This window comes from Arachis ipaensis, chromosome B8 (genome assembly GCF_059453495.1).
Source record: "Arachis ipaensis isolate K30076 ecotype BB chromosome B8, ASM5945349v1, whole genome shotgun sequence".
NCBI lineage: Eukaryota > Viridiplantae > Streptophyta > Magnoliopsida > Fabales > Fabaceae > Arachis > Arachis ipaensis.
In genome coordinates this window covers 115118024-115141506 of record NC_142443.1, presented here as the reverse complement: position 1 = coordinate 115141506, position 23483 = coordinate 115118024, and the positions used below count along the sequence as shown (strand labels likewise).

Sequence of the window (23483 nt, the reverse complement as noted above, 5' to 3'; positions counted from 1 at the left end):
AAAATGTACTAAAACACATAATGTGTCGAGTCTGATGCATAGTACATGTATAGTAATTCGTTGGATTAATCACTTTAGCTTTTTTATTGGACTATGTTGTTATGTTTTGTTTTTCTTTTCCTGTGATCTTAAACCATTCTTGATGTTGTTGTTGATAATGCCTACATATGTTCTTGACATCTTAATTTTAGCTTTCTATGTGATTCATGTTTATTGTTGATTATTCCTATGGTTTATGTCAAAAGAGTTGTGTGTACTGAAGTTTGTCATCTACCAAGTTCATGTAAGTGATAATAGTTTTGACTACATTCTTAAAAAGTAAGGGAAATTTCAGCCATGCTCTTTCTTTATGTCAGCAAACTCAGATCATTATCTTTATGGATAGAATTTTCTGGCCTCTAATTATAAATATCCATTGTTTTGGGATTTCAATGCAGCATGTCAAATATAGCACGTAAAGGCATCCGTTACTTGCAGAGACTAAATGCTTCAAATGTATCTACTTCCATGCTAGAGAAAGGTTAAAACCGTGTGATAGAAGCTTGCCTTATACTTATTCGCGAAAGAGCAAAGCTTAAGGCATGCCATCTTTACTTTTATCTGTGATTTTCAGTGTTGTCTTTTTGTTACATGATGCTATGTTTTACATAGGTGATTTTCATTATAAGCTTTACAAGAAGGTAATTTAAATAGAAAGTTGCTTTGCTTCTTCTCCAGGGAGAACTCATGCGTGCTCTAGGAGGGGCTATAGCATGTCCATCTCTTCTTGGAGTTCCTTTGGGACATAATTCGTCATTCCTTCAAAGGCCTGCATTTGCACCTCCTCGCATTAGGGAAGCCATTTGGTGTGGTAGCACAAACTCTTCAACCGAAGGAGGTAAGTGTTGGTTTTTTCACAGATGATAGAAGTCTTCTAGAAGGGTTTTCTTTCGCCCAGCCTAAATTTTGCATCATAAATGCATCTTCAAATTGTAAATCTTTTTTTGCATGAAATCTTGGTAGTAGAAATACTCAAGAATGCAAACCTCTCCTTTAACTTTGTAATTGTTGATATTATTTCTTAGGTTGTTAAATTGGACATTTTATGTTGTTAGGATTCAGAATTCCCAATCAACATAGGCATATATGATTTCCCTCTTCTTTTGGTTCTTTACGCCATGAATGTAACCTTCATTTCTACAATTCCTTACCTAAAATGGTCATTGTAAGTAATTTTCTTAATGGGATATGACTCACTTTCATTCTGCTCAGTGCCTTCACACTTCTTGCTGAAATTTTGTTTGATAATGATGAGCTTGTGATGGCTTGGTTCTGGCTTTGCAGGAAAGGAATTAGAGGATCCACAAGTGCTTACTGACGTTGGTGATGTCCCTATCCGAGAAATCCGAGACTGTGGAGTAAATGATGATAGATTGATGAATGTCATCAATGAATCTGTCAAGCTAGTGATGGAAGAGGTAACGTACTGATCTGTGAAGTTCTGCTCTAAACACAATCACAGTATTATATTTTTTTTTCTTATTTAATAAACTTAAACTTAGTATAACATGCACTTGAGCCTTTTCTTTTGTTTTTTGTTTAATCCAATGAGAGATTTTCCTCACTTGTTTTACATCAGGATTTCACATTGAAATTTGTTGATTAACCAAATTGTAAAATGTGAATGCAATTTAGGCTAATTGATGCTTGCTATTTTTTTCCCTGCAATTACTTCACTGGGGCTATTCATGTATGAATCCAGAAGTAACTGCCATGCTGTTAGCTTATAAGTCTTAAACTATGGCATTCATATTGGAAAATTATTGTCATCAAGGGAAAAAATGAATCATCTAACATAGGTGAACACAAGTAGGGAAGGATCCATTTACATGATTTATGAGATCAACTCCTTGGTGGCCCCTAACTTCACTTAGATTGGAACAATAAATAATTATGCTTTGTAGAATCAGATCTACTATCACAAGTTATCATGTTGTATGAACTAGATGAAGCTTGATTCTCATGTTTTCTACCTTCTTCTAGGCTCCATTACGACCCTTAGTTTTAGATGGCAATCACTCAATATCATATCCTGTTGTTCGAGCCGTCTCTGAAAAACTTGGAGGACCAGTTGATATTCTTTATCTTGATGCACATCTTGATATCTATCATTGCTTTGAAGGAAACAAGTATTCAGTATTCACATGCTGCTTCTTTTGTTCGAATCATGGAGGGTGGTTATGCTAGGCGACTCTTGCAGGAAATTATTTGTTTTTATCTTTTAACTCTATATTTTTATAGCATTTGTATCCAAACATTATAAGTTGATTATGCATTTCCAAAATATAATTTATTGTTATTCTCTATGATCATATCGTATTTTTGTCTTCTCATTTAAGCACTTATATCGACTGTCTTCATCAGACTAATTTTGTTAATTTGTTTTTGTCGCTAACTTAATTTCTTCATGATATTTTAATGGCTGATTTTTCTTTACCATGGTGGTGAATTTTCAATTTTCTTCCATGGTTTTCATCATGTATCATGTATTCTTAGCAATACATTCCTCAATTTATTTCAGGTTGGTATAAGATCAATAATAATAGAAGGGCGCGAAAGGGGCAAAAAATTCAGGATTGAGCAATATGAAATGCGAATATTTTTTCAAGAGATCGTGAATGTTTAGAAAACCTTCTCTCTCTCTCTCTCTCTCTCTCTCTCTCTCTCTCTCCACCTTTATTTCTCTTATTTCTTTTCCCCTTAAAACTTTACACACATAGACACACAACTATACACTATATTTTATGCAGTGTTTCTAGACCTTACCATAAAATGATTACTACTGTTGATTGAATGAACTTCTTTGGATTTCTGTATCAAATGGATGTTTTCGAATTCCAAGCTACAAAATGACATTATTCATCAAAAACTGTACAAGATATTTTGCAATTTGTGGTTCCTTGGTTTTGAAAACTATTATCATTTTGTAGAAACTTGGTGAATGTGTGAAAGGTGTACATCTCAATAGATGTGGATTGTCTTGATCCTGCTTTTGCTCCTGGAATGTCTTACATCAAACTGAGAGGTCTCTCTTTCTGCGATGTTCTCAACATCCTACATAACCTTCAAGGTGACATTGTTACCACAGACGTGGTCGAGTTCAATCTGCAACGTGATACAGTTGACAGTATGAATGTCATAGTAGCTGCTAAGTTGGTAAGAGAACTGACTGCCAAGATTGCAAAATAATTAAATCTTCAATGCAATCCTCATTCCTTTAAATAGCTTCTAAGAGTGACATAGAATTTTTTGTTAGTTTCATTGAAATCATTCATAAAAGGGTTTACATGTTTTTGTGCTTTAATTATGAAAAAATGTGTGCAGCACACAATACATATAGTTAGTTCTGTGCAGAACATGTAATAAATAGATTGTCACTTCTTTATTGTTAGCATATTTCAAACATATTTATATTTCTATTTTTAAATGTTTGAAAATTTATAGAATATCAATATTGTGAGACCTTATTTTTCTATAGTCAATCTTAAATGAAGAAGCTTCTTAAGTTAAAGTGAAGAAGTTAATTACTTAAACTTTTTCAAATGTGCAAATTAACTATGTTAACAATGTTTCCATCAATTCACAAGAATTAGTTCAAAGTGCTAAAATAGGCATATTGGTATGTTGCATTTTTCTTCTTACATTTTTGCCTCTACAATGAGATGGCCCTTGAGGTATTTTTACCCCCATTTTTCTTGGGCATATTTTTATTTATAAGAAAGAAACTAGTAAACAAGCGCTGAAGTCTCATGGCACATTGCTATATTTTCTTGCCTAACTAATTCACATGTTATTCTACCAATAACTTAAAAAAAATTTGTTACTCTAATCTCAACCTAAATTACAACTTCCTCATTGTTTGCTTCTCTTTTCTCCCATGTTGTTTTCTTATATTTTCTAGCACATATAATATATACAATCAAGTTAATGGATGTGAAAAAAGTACACAAGAAGAAAAACATGTCCAAATGACCCTCGTTTAGATTTGGTGAAATCCAACCAGGTTGTCCATGTTCTGAAGTAATCTTCATTACTATTGTTAAGACAATGTTGGCAACATTACTACCAACTGTTGAAGAAGACATCAACAACCGTATCCCTATACTTTGAAATCCATCAGGTGTTTGTGATAAGAAAACTCTATTTGTGCAACGTATACAAAAGCCTATGCGACTCCATGAGCAGATATTGCGGTGTTTGCCAAAATATACTCAAAGAACTTGTCTCTTCACTATTGTTTTGACTAGCAAGTTCAAGTCTCTTTCTCTCAACAAATCCAACAACTATCTACTATTGCAATGTCCAAGCCAATGCCAATTCTTTTTAAACTTGCTAAGATGTTTTGGATCTCTTTTCATCAATTTCACATATAATGGTACTATGAGAATGTCAAACAGCAAAATAAACATTTTTGTACTTATCGAATGCGGTCATGTTGGCCGGAGGGATTTAAAATTCAGGAACCTTCTGTCCATCATAGCGCCTTTCTCGACAAACAAAGAAAGTACTTATAGTTGTATGAAGATAGCACAGGGGAAGACTATATATAGCCACACTGACAACAATCTTAAAATACATTTCACTTGTTCAACTTGTGACACAATGCAAAGATACCAAGAGTTTGGATTTTGATCCTTGCTTAGCAAGGAATTGTTTTCTTCAGTAGAAACGATGATGGAATAATTAAAAAATCTGTTTGTCACCAATTCAAAATAAAATAGATAAATTAGAAACAACACAAACTTCTATTAAAATTCTTTGCTAAAGTATATATTTATCAATCAAAATATTGGTTTAATATAAGTAGTTTTAGATCAAGAATAAATTTTATTTTTTACCTTTTTAATAATTTACATGGACAATAACTAGTATTCAAGTAAGGTGAGGTCTCTGGTGACTCAACAATAGGTGGCTAAGCATGGCTAAAAGGTTGACCGGACATTCAATAGATGACACATGGCGAGGGATTTACTGATCATACATTTAAGGAGAATGTTGAGTGTAGTAAGTGCCATTAATTACTGATGGCAAAAGGGAAAATGCAATGCAAAGAACTGTTTTTGTCTCCCGGCCTTTGTAGTAACTAGAATGAGACTCGCGCGATGCGCGGAATGGTAAATTAATGATAGTATATAATAAATATTAAAAATTGTTATATTTTGTAGAATTAAATTAAATATGTGTAAATTAAAGTTAAATTTGAAAGGTGTTTTATTTAAAATAATTTATAGTACAAAAGATTTGGATGTTGGAATTGTACAAAGTGACATTTTTATTTGATGGTTTGATTTTGCATTTGTTTTAGTTGATGGACTTAGACTTCTTATGTGGTGCTTTTCTTTATTGGTTATTTTTAGAGTTGTTGCTTTCTTTTTTCTATCGTAGGTTCTTGTGAAAGCATGTTCTTTATGAATTATTGAGTTGTATGCACTTTCTATTGTGTTGTTTGTTTCATTTTTGCATGATGTTCTTCTTCTGAAGATGTGTCTTGAATTTGTATGGTTTTCTTTCTCCTCTTGATAGGTATGTGATCTTCGTCTGATGATATTAGTGTTGGCAAAGTTGGTTCTTATAATTAATGAATAATTTAAATTAGAAATAAAAATGATGTCTTGAATAAGTGATTTTTTTTTTAGTATTACCTGTTTTATTTATTGTAATAGGTGTTGAGGTTCAGTGTTTTGGTTGGAACAAATGTCTTAGTAACAGTGTATTGTTGACAACTTTTTTTGAGATTAAAATCATTTACTTTGACTTCAAATATAAATGTGAGGTTGCACAAATTTTTCAATTGGGGTGGTTCTTCAATGTCATTATTTTTCTAAAGTGTCATTAGATTTAAAGCAATTGTGCCCAACAAAAATTGTTGTAGCACTTTGATCTGAAATAAATATTGGGTTAATAATTAATAATTGATAGATGAGATTATGAAAAGTATATATAGAGTTACCTTATTGTTGGATATTGTAGTGTTTGATTATATGTGCTACAAATATAGTTGTCTCATTTTCATCTAATATATTCATTTCTAAGCAAAGAGACTCCTCTTCATTTGTGTGTGTTAATGTTTTTCATAGACGAACTACGCAAACTTTGATAAACTAATTATCTATTTGTTTGGTGATATTATCCAAAGAATGATGCTCCATTGAGTAAGTTTGAGATGTTGTGCAGTTCGAAAATAAATTTTTGTTCTAAATTTGATATTATTTAAAGGAATAGTGATAAGAAACTTATATAAGTAGGTCAAATAGTTTGAAATTTGAATATTTGTAACGTAAAATTTCTTATGATTAATAATATTATTATGACATTTGTAATATAGGTGTTTATTACATTTAATGAGTTATTTATAAAAATTAATTATTGGGGTTATAAATTTATTGTATTGTTTATAACGGTAAGAGATATAATAAATATAAGGATATGGATTCAATATCTTTACAGTTTACAAATTTGGTTGGACAAAATTAATATTTTTTAGTTTCTTTTGTTATTTTATTTTACTTTTTTCTGATTTGGAAATAATAGTTGATTTGGCAAAAATTGAGTGATTGATTCTAAACTTTTGCCAAGTGATAAACTCCATTTTTAGGATTTATCTTGTGCTTAATTTAGGGAATTTTATCCACTAAACTCACACTTATTCATATAATTCGTATGTTTTACATTTTCCTTCCTAATTTTGTGCTATGATTGAAAACATGCTTCTTTGGCCTTAAATTTGCTAATTTTAATCCTTTCTTATTAGCATTTGATGCCGTGATATGTTTGTTAAGTGTTTTAAGAGTTTATAGGGCAGGAATGGCTTAGAGGATGGAAAGGAAGCATGCAAAAGTGGAAGGAATACAAGAAATTGAAGGAATTGCTAAGCTCTCAAGCCTGACCTCTTCGTACTAAATCGATCATAACTTGAGCTACAGAGGTCCGAATGAGGCGGTTCCAGTTGCGTTGGAAAGCTAACATCCGAGGCTTCAAAATGATATGCAATTTACCATAGTTTCCATGCATTTAGGTGATGCGTACGCGTGGATGACGCATATGCGTGACCTTGCGAAAGTTCAGCGACGCGAACGCGTGGGCGACGCGTACGCGTGACAGAGCCACGTGCTGCACATATCAGAAAATGCTGAAGGCAATTTCTGGGCTGTTTTTGGCCCAGTTTCAAGCCCGAAAATACGGATCAAAGGCTGCAGAGTGGAGCTGGATGGGAGAAAATCATTCATTCACACTTTCATTCACTTTAGTTAGGTTTTAGATGTAGTTTTCTAGAGAGAGGGGCCTCTCATCTCTCTAGGTTTTAGGTCTTAGGTTTATTTCTTCTCTAATTCAGATTTTCATTTTTTTTTAATTTAGTTTATCTTCTACATTCTATTATTCTAGTACTTTAGTTATCTTTTTCCTTTGTGATTTCCTTATTTTGCCAATTTAGTTTATGAATTCTTCATGTTAGATTCAATTTTCCTTTTAATGCAATTTGAGGTATTTTATGTTTATTGCTTCTCCTTTCATTTGTTGTTATTGATTCCTTGTAATTAGTTGTTTAGATTTAATATTCTCTTATTACTTTTCTATGCTTTTATTTTATGCCTTCCAAGTGTTTGATAAAATGCTTGGGAGGATTTTAATTTAGATTTTCATGTTCTTAACTTGGATTGATTATTTAGAGACTCTTGAGTTATCAAAAGTCTTTTGTTGATTGGTAATTGAGACTTGCTAGTTGGCTTAGGCTTCACTAAATCTAGTCTTTGATTAGGACTTGTGAACCTATATTGATTTTACTCACTTGACTTACCTTCATTGTTAGAGGTTAACTAAGTGAAAGCAAAAGGCAATTACCATCACAATTGATGAGGATGATGAGGATAGGACTTCTAATTATCAATCCTTGCTAAGAGCTTTCTTAGTTATTAATTTATTTTCTTGTTATTTAACTTTCTTGTTCCTTATTTCAAAACCCAAAAATATACTTTTCCCTAACCAATTATAAGTACACTTCGCTGCAATTCTTTGAGAGACGACCCGAGATTTAAATACTTCGGTTTATTTTTATTGGGTTTGCTTAAGTGACAAACAAATTAAATTTGATTGAGGTTTAATTGTCGGTTTAGAGCTATACTTGTAACGCGATTATTTTTGTGAAATTCTTTACCGACGATTTTTTCCCGTCACCAAGTAAGCGATATTGCTGACATGGCATTAATAGGAGGAGAAACTTGTCTTAAAAGTAATGTGGGTAAACTTATCCATCTACTTTTATATATTAAGAGATAGATGAGACCCGCGCCATGCACGAGGCGATAAATTAATAATAGTATGTAATAAATATTAAAAATTGTTATATTTTGTAGAATTAAATTAAATATATGTGAACTACAGTTAAATTTAAAAGATATTTTATTTAAAATAATTTGTAGTACAAAAGATTTGGATGTTGGAGTTGTACAAAATGATATTTTTATTTAGTGGTTTGATTTTGACATTTGTTTTAAACTTTTAGTTGATGAACTTCTGAATGTATCTTGAATTTGCATGGTTTTCTTTCTCCTTAATCTCTTGATGGATATGAGATTTTCGTCTGATGATATTAGTGTTGGCAAAATTAGTTTCTATAATTAATGAATAATTTAAATTAGAAATAAAAATGATGTCTTAAAGAAGTAATTTTCATTGTTCTGAAAACCGGACCGGATCGGTCGGTTCGACCAGATTAACCGGAAACTGGTCATATGGCCGGTCCGGTTGATGCCAAAAACCGAACTGCAAAAAACTGGAGAAAAATCGGATGAACCGGTGGTTAATCGGTAGACCGTATGAACCGGACAGATTTTTTACCCTCCCGGTTCGCTACTTTATATATTAAAAAAAAAGAAACCAAAGAGGCAGAGAAGCTCTCTTCTCAGTTCTCTCTCCAAACACGAAACCCTATCGCAGCTACCTTCAAGCTCCAGAACGCGTGCCAGCCCCCGCCACTGTTGCCGCCGACAGTGACAGCCTCTCGAAGGTCTGCTCGGCCCTCTCGAAGGTCAAGCTAGTTGTCGTCGTCGGCCCTGAGTTGCAGATTTTTTTGTTTTTGTCGTCGTCTCCAAACATGAAACCCTATCGCAGCCACCTTCAACTCAGTTGTGGACTTCTCACTCAACGTTGTCGCTCACGCACGTTTGCTTTTCGTCGGCATTTTTCTGCTTCGTCTCTATTCTCTCTTTCTCGTAGCTCAGTCACTGTTACCATTGCCCGTTGGTAAGCGTCAATCCCTCTACTGCTTCTTCAGTTTTCATTTTTGGGAGTTAATTGCTATTTTTCTGGATTTAATTATGTTGATTGTTGGTTGTTTTTTTCTGGGTTATTTAGTTGTTTTCTAAGTTAATTTTCTTCGTTGTTCATTGTTGTTAACAGGGCTGGATTGTTGTTTTGTTCTGACTTCTGGGTTAATTCTTGTTAATTATTGGTAATTTTCTGAGTTATTTTTGTGCTATTTTTTTCTAATTCTGAGTTAATTTACTAGTTGTTGGCTTGTTGCTGAGTGAAATTAGTTAAACTTAAAAACTTGGTTTGTTATATTGATTCTGATTTCTGAGTTTTGTTTTGTTATATTAATTCTGATTTCTGAGTTGTTGGTTGCTAATTTTTTCTAATTCTTCTAATTATGAGTTGTTGATGGTACTTTGTTGGGAATGAATGTGTCAGTATACAATTGAGATACTTGTGCTCTTCAACTGGTTCTAGCTCTGATTTGATGCTGAAAGAAGAGTTTTCAGTTGAAATCCCGGATAAGAAAACTGATAAGCTTCATTCTATTATTCTTTTGTTGATTTATGCTCTTTTGGTTGTGCTGGAAATACAAAAAGGATGTTGCTGGTTAATTTTTTATTTTGTTAATTATATGAATTGATGGCTTGATGCAGAGTTCTTCTGTTTTTCAATTTTTTTATTTTGTTAATTATATGAATTAATCATTCTGTAATTCTGATTTTGATATAAGTTCAATTTTGAAACCTTGGATTTTGAATTTTGCTATATTGAATTTTGTCATATAAGTTTAATTCTGTTATATTGAATTTTACTGAATATAATTTTGGATTTTAAATGTTGTATGAATTGATATAATCTTTTGGATTCTGAATTGCTGTCATTCTTAATTGTTGTATGTAATTTGGATTTTTAGATTTTGGATTCGGATCCGCTTATTAAGCCATGGCAAATCCCTCACCCGATTCAATCAATCATAGCATTTGCGGACATGTTTCTGCATTAAACTGCGTATTTTTTCTTTTGTTAATCTTCTTATATGTTGTATTGTGTTGTGTTCTCTGTGACTGGCATAAAGCCACTATTGTTATATGATGGAAATGTCTAGAATGAGATAATTGTTAAGAATGTAGTTTAGGAGATTTTTTTTATTTTTATTGGTACCATTTACATCTAAATAATAGAGAAACTTTGTGTTAATTATTATGAATAAATTATCTCTATTAGTGTTTTTATTGAGCATCTTAATGTATCCAGTGTAAATATTTTTAAGAAAACTACTAACCTCTAATCTTGAGGTATAACACCTTTTAGTTTTATGTTGAGGTATAACTCAAAAATTATTTTCATATTAAAATTTTTTTATTTAGAAATCATTAAATTTTTAATAATTTTATTTAATATTTAATTGAATTGGTTGAATCCCGATCGAACCACTAAACTAGTGAACCAGTCATTTACCGGTTTATTGACCGGTCCGGTTCTCGCAACCTTGGTAATTTTTGTTGGAGTATTACTTGTTTTATTTGTTGTAATGGGTGTTGAGCTTTTAATATTTTTGGTTGGAACAAATGTCTTAGCAACAGTGTATTGTTAAAAACTTTCTTTGAGATTAAAATCATTTACTTTTGACTTCAAATATAAGTGTGAGATTGCACAAATTTTTGAATTGGGGTGGTGCTTCAATGTCATTACTTTTTTGGAGTGCCATTAGATTTAAAGCAGTTGTGCCCAATAATTTTTTTGCTTCGCCATCAAATAGTACAAAAGTTGGTGTAACACTTTGATCGAAACTTTTAATTGAATTCTGAACCTAAAATAAGTATTGGTTATTAAAAAATTGATTACATTTATTTTTTTAAGTTATTAAAAAATAAATAATGAATTGTATATTATTGAAAGAAGTATAATTTTCACGATATTAAAATACAATTATATATAAAGTATTATAAAATAATATAAAAAGTATAAAAAATAAAAATAATTAAAATATTTTTTCGTAAATTTAATTTAAAAATACAATAAATATGTTTGTTTTGTACATTTTTATCTAATATAATCATTTCTAAGCAAAGTGGTTCCTCACTTTCTCTTCATTTATGAGTGTTAATATTTTTCATAGATAAACCATGCAAACTTTGATAAAGAATGATATTCCATTTAGTAAATTTGAGATGTTGTGTAGTTTGGAAATAAATTTCTTGTGCTAAATTTGATATTATTTGAAGTAATAGTAATAAGAGACTTATATAAATAGTTCAAATAGTATGAAATTTTAATATTTGTAACCTAAAATTTATTATGATTAATAATATTATTATAACATTTGTAATATAGATGCTTATTACATTTAATGAGTTATTTATAGAAATTAATAAATTAATTATTGGGGTTATAAATTTATTATATTATTTATAACGGTAAGACATAATAAATATAGGGATATGAATTCAATATTTTTTTAGTTTTTTTTTTTATATATTTTTTGTTGATTTGAAAATAATAGTTAATTTGGCAAAAATTTAGTGGTTGATTCTAAAATTTTACCAAATAAGCGATGTTACTGACATGGTATTAGTAGAAAGAGCAAGATGTGTTAAAAATAATGTGGGTAAAGTTATCCATCTACTTTTATATATTAAGAATAGATATGAACAATAGACTTTAAAATTGACCCAATAAAATAAAAAATACTCTATTCTCAAATTACCTCCTAAACCTTAATATTAGAATAAGTATCTGCATACCAAATAAATTAAATATCCAATATTCATTATTCACATTATTTAATATTTTCATTATCTATTTATATTTTTCCATATTAAAACTATACACACAATACAATTATTTTCAGTTGTATGTTGTCTCATCACTTAATAACACACTTATCATAAACAGAGTAATTTAAATTGGGGTCTAATAATATAATTGTCTTTTTTTTTTTTTTTTTAAGTATTCATCGTCTGTGTGAGATCAATTTAAACTATTTGTATTAAAATTTAAGTTATTTTTGAGGGGATAACGTTAAATAGTACAACAAAATATACTTTAACACAAAAACATAATAGATCATCATTTAAGTGGTATCCACAAATATAAACTTGGAAAACATCAATATTTTTTACCCTCCCTAAATGAGAGAATGAATCTTTACAATGGATTTTTTTAGGTTTTTATATACGAGATTCTTTCCTACTTAAAAGTAACAACTATTAATATCAATAGATTCATAACAACAAATTTTTACAATAAATTAACATTTGACTTGCGAATAGTGCGGGTCTTACACTAATTTTGTAATATGCAGGGATGGATTTAGAAATAGTATTATAAGAGACTAATAATATAATAATATTAAAAAGTTATGCAAAAAATTATATAATATAAAATACATTACAAAAATATACTGATAGAGAATATATTTTAAAGTACAAAAAAATATATATGTACTTTTTATTAACGAAGTGGTCGATTCTTCGTTTCATAAAATTCATCGATAATAGAATTTGTGCCAAATTTTTCTGCAATTTTTTTTCAATATAATTAAAAGACAATTAGTAAGAAATTTATCTTTTATTTTGTTTATGAATTATTCTTCACAATATTCATAGCTGAAAAAGAAATCTCAGTTGTAATAGTTGAAACAGAGAAAATTAATACCAAATGAATCAAGAAGGACACTCACAAAAAAAAATATACTTTATAGAAATTGAAAATTTTTATTTAATTAAAAAATATTAATAATAATATCTTTTCATATTTTTTTAATATTATTATTTACTTTTTAAATATTAGAAATCATTAATATTTAAATTAGACTAAATTTTTATTTATATTAAATTAAATACTGAATAAATTTAAAAAAAATTAAATCATACTTAATAACTTATTACTATTAACTTTTTTTTAAAAATGATGTCCCGGGTAAGTATGAGAGGGCACTATGGAATCTATAACCATTGTACACTCATACAGAAATAATACAAGTTTTCTTTAGTTTTTCTTTAAAGGTCAAATTAGATATTTATATTATTTTTTATTAAAAATATTAAAAAATAAATACTTTTAGTATTAATTAAAAAATTTAATTAATATTTTATTTTTATATTATTAAAAATTTAAAATTTAATACAAAACATATTTTTGTTAGTTAAATTAATTATATAATATTACTCTTTTAATCTATATAATAACTACAATTTGTTTTTTCTTTTTTTTTTTAAATTCGCGTACAAGATATAGATATAGACTAGTAAGTAGTAACTAAAGAAAGAATATATATAGTAAACGTGGCAGAAGGTGAAAGCATAAGTGGCACCTGTGTATATACGTGTAAGTTATTATACGCGGTATAATTCCACGTGGTTTATCTTGGTATATTTGGTTGCAGCTCCACCAACATGCAACTTTGTCACCGTTTTACTCGCTTCATCAAACACACTGCATTATATATAGTAGTATCACACAATTACATATAGCAAGTGGGGGCGAAAAAAAGGTTGAAAAAGAAAGGGTGATTGGTGGTTATTACTAGTGGAAAATTGAAGAGAGGAATTGAAGGGAGAGAACAGGGAAGGTAGGATGTCAGGGGCACAAGGGGCACAGCCGAAAGAAGCAAGGACAGCAACAGTTTATAAGTCAGTAGAAGGAGGAGAGAATAGAACGAGGACCGACTTGCGTTCAAAGGAGGATCAAGGCAACATTCAGATCGATAAGATGCAGGAGAAGGTCTCTGACCCTGCTGGCAAAGGTGGTCCTGTCTTTGGTGCTGGCAAAGATGACAACAAGCAAGACCTTGGAGTCACTGGCACTGGCTAATCATGTTAAGAATATTGGTATACTTGACAGTTAATTGGTTTAGTCAACTGGATATATTCAGTTAAACACTTTAAATTATGTAAGGGTTGAAAACAAATACTTTAAATTATGTAAGGGTTGAAAATAAATAATGGTGTAATCTAATGTCTTAGAAATAAGAGACTGAGATATAATATGAAAGGTGTATTATTGAATTGTAGTCAAAAGTACAATATACAAGAGGTATTTATAGGTGCTAAATGAATCAGAGTAATAAAGGCATAGAATCCTATAATTAATATACAGATATACTACATAAATATAGACGATACTAATTGATCCTAATTGATGCTAATGATTCTCTAACATCCCCCCTCAAACTCAAGTGGGAGCTAAGGATACCAACTTGAGTTTGGATAACAAAGTCCGGAAACGAGTCGGGTGATGAGCCTTCATGAAGATATCAGCAGTCTGATCTAGTGTTCCAACAGCAATGAGACGAATAGCATCAATAAGGATACGTTGCCGAACAAAGTGACAATCAAGCTCAATGTGTTTGGTGCGTTCATGAAAGACATCATTATGGGCGATCTGAATAGCACTGCGATTATCACAAAAAACATCAGTAGGGGACGACTGAGGAGCACCCAAATCTTCGAGAAGCCAACGAACCGAGATAACTTCAGCAGTGGTATCAGCGAGGGCACGGTACTCAGCTTCTGTGCTTGAGCGAGCAGTGAACGTTTGCTTCTTAGCACGCCAAGAAATGAGAGCGTCGCCAAGAAACAAACAGTAACCAGTAGTAGAACGACGATCAGTGGGATCACCAGCCCAATCAGCATCGGAGTAAGCCTGAAGAGATAAAGAGGAATGGGCAGAAAAATAAAGACCATGAAAGAGAGTGCGTTTGATGTAGCGAAGAATGCGTAGAACTGCCGCATAGTGAGTAGTACGAGGAGCTGACAAGAACTGGCTAAGTACATGAACCGGATAGGCGATGTCTGGTCGGGTGACAGTCAAGTAGACCAGACCGCCAACTAACTGTCGATAGAGAGTCGGATTATCCAAAACAGTGCCATCCATAGGGGTAAATCGAACATTAGGCTCAAGAGGAGTAGACTCAGTGCGACTATCTGTAATCCCAGCACGAGCAAGAAGATCTGAAGCATACTTAGCCTGAGAGAGATAGATGCCATCATCGGTGGAGATGACCTCGAGACCAAGAAAATAGCTGAGAGAACCAAGATCTTTCATCTCAAAGGTATGGTGAAGTGAGGCCTTGAGAGCAGAGATACCATCAACATCATCCCCAGTGATTATCATGTCATAAACATACAAAAGTAGAAGAACAACTCCACGTTCGCTTTTACGAATGAAGAGCGCATTCTCATGAGGGCTCGAAGTAAAACCAAGACTGCATATGGTAGTGCTAAACTTGTCAAACCATTCACGAGGAGCTTGCTTAAGTCCATAAAGTGCCTTGCGAAGGAGACAAACCTTATTAGTAGGACAAGGATATCCCGGAGGTGGTTTCATATAGACTGTCTTTTTCAAATCCCCATTAAGAAATGCATTCTTCACATCCATCTGACTGAGAGACCATTTTTTAACCGCGGCAATGGCAAGAAGAGCTCGAACAGACGTAAGGCGAGCGACAGGGGCAAAAGTCTCTTCATAATCAATACCATACTCTTGCGTACAACCTTGAGCAACCAAGCGGGCCTTATAACGGTCAATAGAGCCATCAGAGCGAGTCTTGATCTTGTATACCCATCTACTGCCCACAACTTCCTGATCAGAAGGAGGATCAACCAGATCCCAAGTGTGTGCTTTTTCAAGTGCCTGTAATTCTTCTTGCATTGCTTGTTGCCAATTTGGGTTTGAGGAGGCCTCTCTGAATGTCTTAGGTTCATGTTGATGAAGAATAGTAGAAAAGCAATGATAATCAAGAAGATGAGGAGGTGGATTCCTTACCCTAGAAGAACGAGCGGGAGGAGGAGGCATGACGGTAGGAGCAGGATCATCGTCCGATCTGGAAACATCGGAAGATGGAGAAGGCGGAGGAACAGGAGGCTGTGGAGGGTCACTCGAGATAGAACCTGTAGAATCATCACTAGGGAAAAGATCAACATTGGGGTTAGTAAACAAAGGTGACTGAGTAGTAGGAATCGACTCAAAGGATGAAAACCGAGAAAACATGTGGTGCTCCCAAAAGACAACATGACGAGATATACGAACACGTTTAGAAAGAGGATCCCAACAACGATAACCCTTGTGTTCAGTGCCATAACCAAGAAAACAACACATACGAGCCCGAGGTTCAAGTTTACTATGTTCATGAGGCTGAAGAAGAACAAAACATACACAACCGAAAACTCGAAGAGAACTGTAATCTGGGGGGTATGATAAAGACGCTCAAAGGGAGTAACATTACCAAGAACAGAAGAAGGGAGTCTATTGATAACATGAACAGCAGTAAGAACAGCTTCACCCCAAGTACGCTCAGGACACGAAGAGGAAAGGAGCATTGCACGGACGGAGTCAAGAATGTGACGGTGTTTGCGTTCAGCTCTACCATTTTGTTGAGACGTACCAGGACATGAAAACTCAGACAGAGTACCCTGTTCTGCAAGAAAGGCTAAGAGTTTGGAATCACGGTATTCCATAGCATTATCACGTCGAAAAACCTTAATGGCCTTGGAAAACTGAGTTTTAATCATAGTAGCAAAGTTGATATAGATCTGAGGTAACTCATGGCGATTAGTCATCAAATAAACCCAAGTAAAACGGGAATAATCATCAATGAAAACAACAAAGTATCGAGCTCCGCCCATAGAGGCAGTGGGAGCGGGGCCCCAAACATCAGAGTGAATGAGATCAAAAGGAGAGCAAGCAAGAGATGAATTATTGTGAAAAGATAAAGCAGGTTGTTTGACAGTTTGGCAAGAAATGCAGTCAAAAGATTCATTCGGAACCTGACCTAAAACACCCTGAGATACAAGAGGACGCAGTTTTCCTAAGGAGGTGTGGGCAAGACGTTGATGCCATAAGTGAAGGGTAGAGGGAGAAGAAGCAGCACAGAGATTTGGTACAGGAGGAATATGAAGACTTTCGAGTTCAAACAACCTTCCGACCTTACGTCCAGTCCCGATGATCTGTCCCGTCCGAGGATCCTGTACACGACAACCAGAAACAGAAAAGGTGACGTCAAAACCCAAATCAACAAGTTGACCAACAGAAATAAGATTGAAGTTTAATTTGGGAATGTAGTAAGTATCAGGGAGATTAAGAGATGACTGAGATATAGAACCCTTGTGTGTTGCATGCAAGAGGGAGCCATTTGCAGTATTGACAGAAGGGCCATTTGTAGTTGCAGACATGGACGAGAAAATATTACGCAACGGAGACATGTGATTAAAGCAACCCGAGTCAAAGTACCATTTAGAAGTACCTGGATGGCTCGATAAAGCAGCAGGGGTATTACCAGAAACAGAGAGAAGACGCTGTAGAAGAGATGCAATATCAGATAGAGAGACAGTGGTAGGTTCAGTAGTAGCAGCAACAGCAGAAGCAGGCGCAGGACGTGGTGGACGAGTAGGACAGGTAGTAAGCAAATGTCCCGAGAGCTTGCAATAACGGCAGAACAACTGTGAACAATGGTAGCTAATATGCCCTTTTCTGGTGGCATGTGCGACATTCAACAGAGGGACAGCTGGAGAACGGGTGCCCGAAATGGTTACAGTTGCGACAGAAGGCCCCCTTTCTGTCTGTGGCAGCAAAAACATCTGACTTTTCCATAAAAGTAGTCATAGAGAACAAGGAGAGGAGAGAAAAACTGCAATTTCGGAGCAGAAAATGAGGAAACGGATGGCAAAATCGGAAAGAGCTCACCAAAAAACCTTAGGGAGGGTCCACTTGGCGGCCACGTCAGCGCCACGTCAGCAGTGCGTCAGTGCCACGTCAGCGAGTGACGACACGTGGCAGCACGTGATACGCGGAAGGAAGCACGCTGGCGACAGGTGGCGCGCGGGTTGAAGGGCGGGTCGGGTCGGGTCGCCGCGGGTCAGGGTTGCCCAACCAGCTTGCGTGTGACACGTGGACGCTCCAGGAACGTCCGATCTGCACGAAGATCCAACGGTTGCTGAAGCCTATGGATGAGAAAAGAGTGGTGGTGGACAGCAACGTTCTGGAGGCGCGTGCGGCGGTCTCTGGAGGAGATCTTGGCGGCGTTGGAAAGCTGACGGAGAGAAGAACATGATGATGCCGGAGGTGACGAACCAAAGCGTCGGAAACAGCTCGAAAATTGCGAGCAAAGTGGCACGGGTGGAAGCTGGAGGGAAGGTCAACCTGGTCGTGGCAGCGTCTTTCGGCGGCGCGTGGAGGCGCGTCCGGAGGCGGATGGCGACGGTTCTGGTTGCGTTGGAATCACGGCGACAAGACGAACAAGATGGTTATGGGGGTGACGAACCAAAGCGTCAAAAAGAGAACGAAAAAGGAGGCCAAAGAACACTGCCGACAAGGAAAAACAAAGGGGCTATGAACTAATATTCATCGGAAAAAAAAAAGACCTAAGCTCTTGATACCATGTTAGAAACAAGAGACTGAGATATAATATGAAAGGTGTATTATTGAATTGTAGTCAAAAGTACAATATACAAGAGGTATTTATAGGTGCTAAATGAATCAGAGTAATAAAGGCATAGAATCCTATAATTAATATACAGATATACTACATAAATATAGACGATACTAATTGATCCTAATTGATGCTAATGATTCTCTAACATAATGAAATGGACGGATGAACACAAATTTTACTGCTATGGTGTTAATTCACTGTTATGGTGTCAGTATAAACTGTAATCTACATTTTATCATTTTCAATCGTTTTTTATTTTTTTTGTTCATCAAAATAATAAAAGGTAGCTTCCGTTTTATTGTTTTCACGTTTTTTATTTTAAACAACAAAATGAAACCCGCGTTATTTGGGGTGTCAGATTTTGTTTTGAAGGACGAGGTTGCGTTTTTAAGGTGTCATAATTTTTTTTAGAAACCTTAAAACTTAGGTTGCGTTTTTAGGAGAAAAAAACATATTTTAATCAAGAGTGTGTGTTTATTTTTGGAGATGATATAATGGTTGTCATTGGTTTTGATATTGAAAAAGTCATGCAATATTAAAAAAGTCATGTTTGTTGTTTGTGTATTTTTGTGTATTTTTATATATTTTGGAGACGATGATAATGATTGTGCGCTGTTTGTGTATTTTTGTGTATTTTTATATATTTTGGAGACGATGATAATGATTGTACGTTGTAAAGTTTAAGTATTTGAGAAATTAAAGCTCAAGTATTTGAGAAATTAAAGTTTAAAAAATTAAAATTTAAAAATGGTGTTTAGAAAAATAATAATTTTTTTTATTTTATTTTAGTGAACAAATCTCTATATGTCATATATGTCATAGTTGTGAATTTTGTTGACAGTTACTTGTGTCAAAAAAAGGTCGGATGTGAGAACTGTGTCAAAAAAAGGTCGGATTAGAGAACTGGATGGATGTGAGAACTGTGTCAAAAAAAGGTCGGATTAGAGAACTGGATGGTTCTCACGCAGTGTCAAAAAAAGGTCGGATTAGAGAACTGGATGGTTCTCACGCAAGTTGCGTTTTGTAGGTGTTACAATTTTTGATTTTTCTGTCTCACAAAAAACGTAACTTGTGTCTGTCTTTTAGGTTACTGAGTATGGCAGATTCATATTTATAGATTACACATTATACACTAATAATATTGTATATTTCTATTTTTATCTTTATTAATAAATTAATTTCTGTCAATATCATTATATGATCTTTTATCCACTATATTATACCTCTAAACAACTAAAAACGTGATGTGTAATAATATTGTATTAGGATGAGTAATTTACAAATGCGGAACTGGTGAATTTAGTAACCTACAAAATGTAGGTTATGTTTTAATTGAGTTGATTTCAATAAGACTGTATGCACTGCAAAACGCAATTTGCGTTTGGCATAGAAGGAGAACGCAGTTTTAAAACGTGTCCCTAGCTTTCTCCTAACACCTTGAAACTTCAAAACGCAACGTGCGTTTGGCAGGTGCACAGCAAAAATATAACTTGCGTTTAGCAGTAATCCCATCTGTATGTGTGACACGTGTAAAAAAGACTAGTAGAGTTGGCCTATAAAACCAAAAATGCAGGCCATGAGAGTTTCAGTTTTCCTTTTATTTTACATGCTATGAGTGAGTTTTGAGAGTAAAAGGGTTGGAGTTAAGGGTGAATGAGTTTTGAGAGTAAAAGGGTTGGAGTTAAAGATGAATGTGAGTAAATTTGTGGAAGGAAGAATCAGTGAAGGTTTGGGACTTTATTTAGTGAAGAAAAAAAAATAATTCGTAATTTTACTTTACCTGAAAAACATATTATATTTGAATCATCCTTAATGAATAAATAAATTTTTTTAATTTTATGATAAATAAATATATTTATTTTTATGTTCTTTATTGATATATTTTAACTAATAAATTTATTATTATTATTATTATTGTTGTTGTTGTTGTTGTTGTTGTTGTTGTTGTTGTTGTCGTCGTCGTCATACCGTTAGTCATGAAATATTATTATTATTATTATTATTATTATTATTTTTAAGATAATAATAGTAATAATACTGTTTAATTATTGTTTTATTATTATTATTATTATTATAGAATACTGTATAATAATAATTATTATTTTCTAATAATAAATAAATGTTTATTATTTTTTAATAATTTATTATCATTTTTTAATAATTTATTATTATTATTTAAAATTTAATAATTATCATTTTTCTTTTTGCAGGCTATTAGGAATTTGTTGTTCAGAAAACTCGATCCACCATATACTTTTAACGAGATAGCGGCATCGGCATTAGTATTGACTGAGTTTTAATACGTTTTTCGAGTAAGCAAAATGAGAGGTTATTTTGCATTACTGAGTGTCTTGGTGGAACGCTAGAGGCCGAAGGCTCACAGATTTCATCTTTCGGTCGGTGAAGTGACAGTAACGTTGAAAGATGTGAGCTATATTCTTGGTCTCCCGATTAATGGGGAGGCCGTTACGGAAAGATCAAACAGCAGTCACCAGTTTTTGGTGGAGAACTGCATTGTGTGTTCTGGTCGGGAGCTCGGTCCACAAGATCACGTGTTGGAGAAGGTTAATCTCGCATGGGTCCGGAGGTGCAGAGACACCGAGCCTTGTGACACTCAGGAGTCTGTTGAGCGGTACGTCCAGACGCGCATTTTCTGCGTGCTCGAAACATCAGTAGTGTTTCCGGATAAGTCGACCACTTCATTGAACTCGAACTTTCTACCACTATTTCGAGATTTTCACCGGATTTCAGGATACAGTTGGGGACAGCCAGTCTGGCACACTTATACAGATCGTTGTGTCGTGATTCACGATACAACTGTAAAGAGATGGACGGCCCACTAATACTACTTTTTGTTTGGTGTGGGAGCGTATCCCGCTCCTGGCACCTATACCCCACGATCAGTTCGACAACGTTGGTATTCCACTTGCGCGACGGTATTGTTTTTTATTGTTATTGTTATTGTGATTATTATTATTATTATTATTATTATTATTATTATTATTATTATTATTATTATTATTATTATTATTATTATTATTATTATTATTATTAATTCGTTATTCTTATTAATATTATTATTTTGTTTTTTTTAGGTGGAGTCATTGGCGCCGACATACAAGAAATATACGGAGGCCTACTACGCATTTTAGGCGAGGACTCAACGACATGGGAGTTGACGATGTAAGTTGTAACCATTAATGTCCAATGTTTTTATTTAGAAGAATAATTTTTCTAATCGGCGTCTTAGTAACTAATGTGCAGTTGTAACCATTCGAGTGCATAGAATGGCACCCGACAGACCGAGTTAGACGACAGTTCGAGATGCAACAGCTTCTACCAGGCCCGGCGTTTGACTTTGGTCGTGATCATTGCACGCGGTTGACAGGAGCACAGAACCATGACTGAGGAGAGATTTACAGTCGATGGATTAACAGGTGGAGATCTGACCGCTATAACACATTGCAGTTAGGCGAGGAGATTATTGACTTTTATCTTCTCCCAGTGTAGTACGAGTGGTACACACAGCAGTATGGGATTCACCTGCGACTGTCAGATAGAGTTGCAGATGAAGAGGCTGGCGCTAATGAACCACAACAGCAACAGGAAGAACCAGCTAGCCCTCAGTAGCAAGTCCTGCCTCATGAGTAGCAATTTCAGGTATTATTATTAATTACTAGTATTATTATTATTATTAATTTTTACCGTTTTAAATTATAAGTAATTATTATTGTAATTAATTACTATTAATTGTAATTAATTGTTAATTAGGTTCCGGGATATGAGCACCACTATCAGGTCCCGGCATATGCGCACCAGTATCAGATGTCAGCATATGCCCAGCATTTTTAGGATCCGGCATATGCCTAGAAGTTTCAGGATCCGGCATATGCCCAGCAGTTTTAGGATCTGGCCTACGGCCAAGAGCAACAACAGTGGCCGGCATATCAGCAGCAGGCACCATATATACCAGAACCACAGTCGCATCATGTACTTGAGCCCTACATACCACAACTGGTAATTCCAGCCGAGGGTCACTTTAGTCCGTTGGGTGGATCTGACACCATCAGCTTTTCTCAAGTCCTGAGAGATACAGATTATCTATTTCTGACGCCACCGCAGGAAGGGCCTGCTACATCTCAGCAGTCTGGGGGTCGTCGCGCCACTTCAGGTCATGCCAGTGACTTCGACTTTGATCAGTCGACGGGTCATGTAGATCCGCCCGGTCCTTCCGCACCACCACGCTCTCAGTTGTTTGATTTGAATGAGTACCCGCAGCAGGAAGAGGGAGATTTGGGATACGACTTGCAGCACTGGTATGATCTTGGTGGAGAGAGTGCTCCGGGGATGAGTGGTTCTGGTTTGTATGACACCGGTGGTGCGAACATGACAGATTTTGTGGTCCTGACGTTGGCAGTGGGCTGGATGCCGGTGTGTCTCAGGGTCATCCGTATAACTTACGGACACAGACTGCGCCTCTGGACAAATACACCCCATCCTTGTATTCGAAGAAGGCGTCGAGGAAATAGTCTGTTACAGTTGATCTTGTATTCAGTGTTGTATTTAAAGTGTATTCAATGTCATACCTTATATTTAGATGATTCAGTTCAGTATTATTATTATTACGTATTTAGCTTTGTTCTCGTATAACTCTATTTGAGATATTCGTGTTGGTAAAAGACTTTATATATTATAAATTGTTAACTAGGTTAAAGATTACGTCATAACAAAGTTACATTAAAATGCTAAACCACTAATG

At 34.2% G+C, this 23483-nt stretch overlaps 1 protein-coding gene and 2 pseudogenes across 1 annotated transcript; 2 read left to right on the top strand and 1 right to left on the bottom strand.

The window, feature by feature from the left end:
- The first annotated feature begins 438 nt into the window (after positions 1–438).
- Positions 439–3228, top strand: LOC107612272 (arginase 1, mitochondrial-like; annotated as a pseudogene).
- A 647-nt stretch (positions 3229–3875) lies between these two features.
- Positions 3876–5054, bottom strand: LOC107611384 (protein NRT1/ PTR FAMILY 7.3 pseudogene; annotated as a pseudogene).
- Positions 5055–13747: 8693 nt separating this feature from the next.
- On the top strand, positions 13748–14281 carry LOC107612091 (seed maturation protein). Its single transcript, XM_016313918.3, has one exon. The coding sequence runs from the start codon at positions 13870–13872 to the stop codon at positions 14104–14106; it is 237 nt and encodes a 78-aa protein (XP_016169404.1). The 5' UTR covers positions 13748–13869; the 3' UTR covers positions 14107–14281.
- Positions 14282–23483: the final 9202 nt, after the last annotated feature.